The following is an 8010-nucleotide window of genomic DNA, read 5'->3' on the forward strand; positions in this document are numbered from 1 at the left end:
TCAAGAAAAATATTTCAGATCCTTCTCTAAGTGTCATTTTGCTTTCTCCATATTTACCTACTTAATTTAGATACCTGTCCCATAGCAGAAGTACTCTAGGAAGCCAGTGTTGTGTAATGGTTAGAGCAGAGCCGAAGCTATGGGGGGGGGCAACTGTCTATGTAAGCAAATGTGTATGGGTGGGTGTGCCAAACTGGGTCTTTGACTAGTTTCGGCCCTGGGTTAATGTGGCAGACAAGGAGCTGGGTCATCAGAGTTCAAATACCCACTCAGTCATGAATCTCACTGGGTGACCTTGGGCCAGTCACAGCCTCTTAACCTACCTCACAGGGTCATTGTAGGGATTAACTGAGAAGGGAGGTGAACCATGTACTCCTTGGACAAAAAGGTGGGATATAAATACAATAAACAGGGGTCAGCAAACTTTCAGCAGGGGGACGGTCCACTGCCCCTCAAACATTGTGGGGGGCCAGACTATTTGGGGGGGGATGAATGAATTCCTATGCCCCACAAATAACCCAGAGATGCATTTTAAAGCATACCTTCTACTCATGTAAAAACACGCTGATTCCCGGACCGTCCGCGGGCCAGCTTTAGAAGGCAACTGGGCCAGATCCGTCCCCCAGGCCTTAGTTTGCCTAAATAAATAAGCAATTCTGCTTACCTGCTTAAGAAAGACTGAAGGGCCAGCCAGATGGAGATGTCAGTCACCAACCTGGCAGCCAGAGATCTCCACATGGTCACAACTGGACCTGCACCAAAACATGCCTGTCATTTGGCTAATTTCTAACATGTGATTATCCCCAAGTTGTCTTTTTACATGCATCTGGTCGACACAGCAGACTTACATGGTACCTAAGCTTATGGTGATATATATACCCGGCTTCGGGCCGGTGCCTACAGCTCCGATCGCACAGCGGGCCAGAGGGCGGGGGAGCGCGCATGAGCATGCGCCCATACGTGTGCACACGCTATTTCCGGCGCATTTCTGGGTCGGAGGAGCGCCGGAAATAGCTTGTGCGCATGCGCACGGGCCTCCTATGACCCGGAAGTGCACTGGAAGTTACGCTTGCGCATGCGCGCAAGCTATTTCTGGCACACAACCGACCCAGAAGTGGGCAGCCGCGCCGCACCACTAAGAGCGGTAGGCATGGGCCGTCGCAGGCCGGATAAAAGAGGCCTTTGGGCCGTATCCAGCCCGCTGACCGTAGTCTGGGGACCCATATATATCACATATATTCATTCTTCCCATAGGACAGGCTGCATTTCATGAAATATTACTGGTTGGTTACTCTAGCTACCTTTCTATGATACACTATTAATAATTTCTTCCTAGCATCTCAATTTCTGTATGTTTTACACCAAGGGTATCACAATGAACAAGTTCATTCTCTTGAACCAATACAGCAACAACTAACTACTAAAGCAACAGAACAAGAACTCAATGTTTGTGCTATTGGCATAAAATCTTGCAAACACACTAGTATACTCTGTAGCTTATCTATACAACCTTAGCCGAGTTATGTGCCCTGTTGTTAAAAGCTTCTTAGGCTTGATACTTAATAACATTTAGCACCAAGAGTTACTATCACAAGTTGATTTACTTGTGCAACAAATAAAAGATCTGCTGAAACCCTAGCAAGAGAGCATACATAGATAGTTATGTCCATTGCTTCAAATTATACCATCCAAAAGCAAAATCATTTAGCTTACTTGATAATGAACTCTGGTCAACTGAATAACACATTAGTATCACCGCACTATGAAATAACTTCTCTTTCAAAATCCTAAAGAAAAATAGGGGGGGAATCAATATACAACTCTATCACTCAGTTTTAGTTATTGTATTGTTTTAATTTCTATACTATCTTCCTAACACTACCTGCTCAAGTCAACTCACAATAAAACCAAGTTAAAATATGGTAACTGATAAACCACTAGTTTTTGCTGAACTATTTGAAAATAATGACAACTGAACGTTTTAGAAAAGTAAAACTGACAAGGGCTCAGTCTACCACTGTTAACATACTCAATGCCCCAAACAGAGCTCAATTCACTGGTTTTAGTGGAAGACATTTAAGTCAATGCTCACTTCTCCTATTGAAAACAATGGGATCTAAGACATTTAGTTTCACAGGAACATACCCAAAGTTTCAGCCGAACACCTCAAGACACTTTTCCAAGTCCATCCTGAATCTGCTTAAGGTTTTATTGACTTACTGTTAAACTAAGCCTTGTAATTTGTCATCTTGCTAATTAAAACCCTCTACATTATTATTTTTAATTTACTTCTCGATTGTGAAGTACTAAACAGGAATTAGTGCAAACGGAACTGGTCATTATCCTGTCAATGAACATACTAGTCACATGATTTTACAAAACACCTTTGTGTGTTGCTTGCAGCATGTGTGAAGAGGGTAGTTCAAAGAAGAAAAATATCCATTGGGATTCTCTCAAGCTGTGTTAGAACAAAGCTAGCATGCCTATCTTACCATGCTGATCCATGCTTTTATAGCTTCTAACCTAGTCTAATGCAGTACACTTTAAATGGGGCAGCGTCAAAGAGGACTTGGAAGCTTCATCTGATGCAAAAGTGGCTGTTTGCTTTCTAACAGGTGTTGCAAGGCACACCCACAAACAACTTGTGCTGTGCAAAAGCTGCCTTTGTGCTTCTGGTGCAATTCAAGGTGCTCATTTTAAGATGTAATGTCACACCATGGGACACACATAGCTAAGGGACCAGCCCTGCTCTATATGCATTATCTATACCAAATAAATTTAGTGTTAGCAAGGGGAGGGCCTTTTCTGCTGAAGTCCCATTGTTCTGGAATGCTTTGTCCATTCAGGGAAAGAAATGATCTTCTCAGTGTTTGGTTGATTGTTTTTGGCATGTTCAGTGATTATTTTATTTTTTGTTCCAACTCATTGGCTAGCATTTCTAATTTAAATGTACTTTTATTTTTGTAACCTGCATTGAACTATTTGGAAATGCAATGTTGTACCTAACTAAAGTAATGTGCACAAAGGCACAGCCAGAAGCAGATGTGTTACTCTAGCCAACAACACATTTTAGCATGCATCAAAACAACTTTTAAATAGAAAATTAAGTTCAAACGCCATAAATGCAGTTCATATGAATATATATTTTGAATCTATATGAAGATGAGCTTTAGAAGACAACGGGTTTTGGAGGTCATTAATATTTATTTACCTACAAAAAGAGACATCAAGTAAAATGTACCTTTTTTACAAAGGAAGATACAAGTTTTGGAAAGAGATGAAGTTGTATTCTAGTTCATCTCAGAAAGAGTGCTACTGCTCTGTGCCAGTTATGTTTGATTTGACATCCAAAGACCAGTAAGTATATGGAAACATGGCTTCTGCAGAATAATTTCCTATCTAGGAAATCACCAAAATTCAAAAATATTAATAACTGCTATCAAGTGACAACAATATTGAACCATCTTTCACTCTCATTTTGCATCAGAGGAGAATACACTGAACTTCTTACTTTCTGCACAAATATACAAAACCTATTCATCTCTTTAAACCAAAATCATGTTACCACTACAGAAGACTAAAGAATAAACAAAGTAGTGATCCAAAATAGTCTTTCCTCATTAAACCAGCGTGACTGGCCCTTACTTAAAAACACTAAATCACATAGTTGCATTTAAAGGTAAATAGCTGTTATTGCAACTCTACAAGTCTATGATTCTATGCACCATATCATGTTGCTGAGCATGTGCATTCAGAACTCAATCTTGACAAATGATGTATATGCACCAACAAAAACTGACCCAGCCACCATATATATTTTGCCCAGCAATGGCAGCAGCAAAGTTTCAGTTTCCATTAACAGTACAGAAGGTCCTAACAGCAGCTGAGTGACATTTCCTTAGTATGAATAAGTTTTAAGTTGAAGAGCATATTACTGGCTCTATGTAGTAGATGAAATTCCAGGTTTAAAAACTTATTTGGGGGATACAGTTTGACAGATGCACTATATCTTGGAAAGTTAACAATATTTTCAGTCACATTATATCATGCACAAAGTTACTGAACTCTGGTTTTCCGTGGCTTACATGCTGACTCAGAAGTAAGTTCCACTGTGTTTAATGGGGCTTGCAGCGAGATAAGCAGGCTCAATGATTCCTGTGTGGGATTCTTATGGCCCACTACACCTAAAAAAATATACAGCCAGTAGAGACAGTAGCAATTCCTTCCCCACACCAAGTTCTTTATTCCTTGCCAGTCCCAATATGGAACTTCTTCAGAGATTTCCTCACCACATACACAGCCTATGGCCTACGTTTTATGCATACTTTGAAAATTCCACTAGGATTTGCTCCCAAACATATGCAGTCAAGAGCAACGTACACCACTTAAGCATTGATTTTTCTTTTCAACCACCTACATGTTCACAAAGCCTCCAAGATGCCTACTGATATTATAGCCTAACCAATTTTATGATATTAAGTTAATTGACATTAGTCTAAGGGGACAGAAGTGGAAGTTTAACACGGACAAAGCCCACATTGTTAAATTATGCTACCAAGAATGTGCAGAAGTTGCTAGCCAATGAGGTACCATTACCTATAATCTTGTGGTGATCAGTACTTCATTAGCACTGCAGTATCAACTTTTTAGTATTGTGACAAGTAGTTCTATGAAGTTTGGATTTTCTAGTACTTGTAAATAGATTATAACCCAATAAAATGCAGCCTTGTCAATAAAGCCATTTCTTCAGGATGAAGAATCACAGTGAAGTAAAGTCTTTAGAGTCTTGTCGTTTTTCATCCTAACAGGTTTTAGTTACTCTTTGGTTTCTTCTCTCTGTAATTTATTCTGTAAATAGTGCATATATGAATTCTCTGAACCATTGCAACCTGTCAACAGAAGAATGGCAGGTTTTATTCAGGAGACACAACTGATTATAGACCTTGCACAATAAAAAAAGCAAGATATGCACAGCATGCACGCCATCCTCAGCTCTCTTGAAGCAACACAACAGAGCTTTCCTCCTATTCATTTCATCATCATAAATTTTTAATACATACTAAATTGAAATCTGTATTTCAGAGATTAGTAAAAGACTCCACACACTTAACCAGCCAATATACTGCAAAGATAATTTCTACCTGATTCAACAGGAGAGTCCAATTACCATATTTCTATGATGCTACCAAGCCAACTGGAGTTGAAAACCAAAATCAAACTGTCAAAGTGATTATACTTGCTTTTCTGTTATTCACCGACCCCAATGTTGTTATTGCTTTTGGCCTGCTAAGAGAACCTTAATGTATTCAAGCAAACCCACATTATCTCTGGATTGCCACAGTCTTTCCTTATTTGGCTAACATTATGAGATTCCAATCAGACTCCTATAAAACTTTAACATGCACAAAGCATCCATTTTGAGAAAACCTCACAAGTGGTATTCCTTCCATTTTCACTAAAACGTTAAGTTTGAAGGAGTTGGCCAAACAAAAACAAGGTAAAACGCAATAACTACCACAACGACTGGGGGGGGGGGCAAAAACACGCATACCAAACACGAATTCGAGTTTGCGTTTCACAGCGCAGAACAAGTACCGTTCAAGACCTGTAACACAAGTTTTGTTTTGTTTTGAGAGAGCGAGCATACGAACTATTTAGGACTATTCGGGAGGAGAGGGAGCTTGAGCAGCGAATCTAATCTTTTGGAAGGGAGACGACAGCGTTCACAATGGGGGCAGGAAAGGGACAGGCAGCCACTTCCATCACTGCCAGAGGTTGCAAACCTTTTATCGAAGGTAAGGAAGGGTCCTTATTTCTCTCAGTTCCTGGCCATATACTGGGGACGAATGGGGGAGCCCTCGAGCCTCCCTCCCGGTAGTCAGCGTCCCCTTCCCCCCTCAGAGGAGTCTCCCCACCCCACGTCGCACCTCAAACCCTGCCAAGTGCAAGAGAGGAAGGAAGAGGAGCCTCGCAATTGTCAGTGCCTGCCGGGAGCGGGTGAGGGGAGGCAAGCAGGCAAAAAAGCAAGGCCCGGCTCCCCGGCCTAACCCGCCCAAGCAAACAGGGAAACAGCCTCCTCCTCCTCCTCAGCAAAACACAACATTCCTACGGCACAAACAAGGATGCGCGCAGCCGGCCTGGCTTCTCTCTAACGGCCGGGAGGCGGGAGAGAAGGGGGGGTCCTTCCCAACGTCTTCCTCGTTGCGCTGAGGGAAGACGGATGTTTGTTCGCATTTTCCACCCCCACCCCACACACAAGCACCTCAGGCGGCTGCCTCCGCTACCCAACTCCCCGGGTAGCGGAGGGCTCCTTCCCAGCTAGGCCCCAGCCCCTGGGGCGGGGGGCAGAACACAGACCTGGTGCAGCGCGGTGAGCCCGTCCACATTGGCGTAGTTGATGTCGGCGCCTCGCTCCAGCAGCCGGAGCACTTCGTCGGTGTCTCCGCTCGAGCAGGCGGCCAGGAAGACGGCGCCGTCGTCGAACTTCACCTTGGTCTTCTTGCGCTTCACCACCGGCGGCTCCTGGTCGGTCTCGGAGCCGATCCAGCGCTTCAGCTGCTCGTTCCGCTTCTGCTTGGCGTCCGCCATCTTCATGCCCTGCTCGGCTCTGGTTCCCTTCTTCCCCCGCTCCCTATCGCCTAGCTAGCTATCACTCGACCGACCGCCCTGCCTTGCCTCGCCTGCCTCCCTCAGCGGCGGCGCTCCGCACCCAGGAGGAGGAGGGGGAGGCGGGGAAGCCCAAGCGCCGCCTGGTTCCCACACAGCACCGCGCGGCCGAACGCTTCCTCGCTCGCTGGCTGGCTGGCGCGCGCGCTCCCTCGGCCCCGCCCACAAGCGCCCCAAAGCGCCGCCCGAGAGGATCCCCCCGCGTGCCTGTTCTGCCTTGCCTTGCCTGCCTAACTAGTTAAGCGCTGGGCGGGGCGGGGGCGGAAAGAGAGGGGGAGAGGAGCGCCCGGCTTCTTCCGCGTAACATCTCGCGAGAGCGCTCGACGAGAAGCGGGCGGCGAATGAAGTTCGCTCTTGAGGGAGCTCCGGGCGGTGATTGGAGGGAAGAGGCCGGCGCTGATACGAGCGTGCCGCGGGAAGCGGGCGGAGGGGCTGCAGTAAGGGCAGCAGCTGCGACGAGGGTGTGATGTGCACGGAGCTTGCATCTCCGTCTTGCAAGGCTTACGCGAGAGCAAGTCCCCATTGAAGTTGATGGGATTTAGTTGCTTCCCGAGCAAAGGCTGCAATGGCGAGCCTGTGCGCGCCCTTGCGGGGAAGCGAGTTCCATTGACTTCAGCAGGGTTTTACCCCTGAAGGAAGCGCGTGCGCTTTAAATTGTTGCAAAGTCCCCGGAGTGAGGAGTTACAGAGGCAGAAAGTGCCGGGCTTGTGGGCGATGTTGGCAGCGGAGCCGGTACTACGAGCCTGCCTCTGCCGGGCTGTCTCGGCAAGCGCTGCTTTTGCATCCATTCTTGTACTGTATTATACATGCGCGACAAATTCCCGAGGAGCAGCAGCAGTCCTCAGCAAAGAAACAAAAAAAAAAAACGGGGTAGAGTGGGGAATAAATCTGTTACACAGTATTTCGGTCTTTAAGGTGCCCCCGAAATGGATGGATTGTTTTTTGTTTTTATTCGAGCTTTCGAACAGCGTACATGATGAACACAGTAGTCAACAATTCACAAAGAGGTTGCATCCATGTAAACAAGCCCTGTGTGCAGAAGGTTGGGCTGCAGTCTTCCCTGCAGTTAAACCTGGGCGTGCCCTGCCCTGACCACAACATGTAGCCATAGCTAAGATTAATACTCTTGAGGTATGCAGACTGACACTGTAGATGTCATTTAGAAGTCTCACTGTGTTTAATAAAGTTACAGGTAGGTAGCTGCATAGCCGAAACAAAATAAAAAATAAAATAAATCCTTCTAGTAGCACCTTAGAGGCCAACTAAGTTTGTCATTGGTATGAGCTTTCGTGTGCATGCAAGAAGGTATCTGAAGAAGTATGCATGCACACGAAAGCTCATAGC

General features: G+C 45.2%; 1 protein-coding gene across 4 annotated transcripts in view; it reads right to left on the minus strand.

The window, feature by feature from the left end:
* Window positions 1-6760, minus strand: part of PPP1R12A (protein phosphatase 1 regulatory subunit 12A) — a 101098-nt gene extending 94338 nt beyond the window's left edge. For 3 of the 4 annotated variants that reach the window (XM_060279679.1, XM_035128543.2, XM_035128544.2), the window contains exon 1: window positions 6358-6759. In XM_060279679.1, coding sequence (XP_060135662.1) covers window positions 6358-6594 — 237 coding nt within the window. In that variant the 5' untranslated portion in view covers window positions 6595-6759. Of the gene's footprint in view, window positions 1-6357 lie in introns of all 4 variants that reach the window. The other variant, XM_060279678.1, reaches the window with a different exon arrangement.
* Window positions 6761-8010: the final 1250 nt, after the last annotated feature.

Source organism: Zootoca vivipara, chromosome 10 (assembly GCF_963506605.1).
Source record: "Zootoca vivipara chromosome 10, rZooViv1.1, whole genome shotgun sequence".
Lineage (NCBI taxonomy): Eukaryota > Metazoa > Chordata > Lepidosauria > Squamata > Lacertidae > Zootoca > Zootoca vivipara.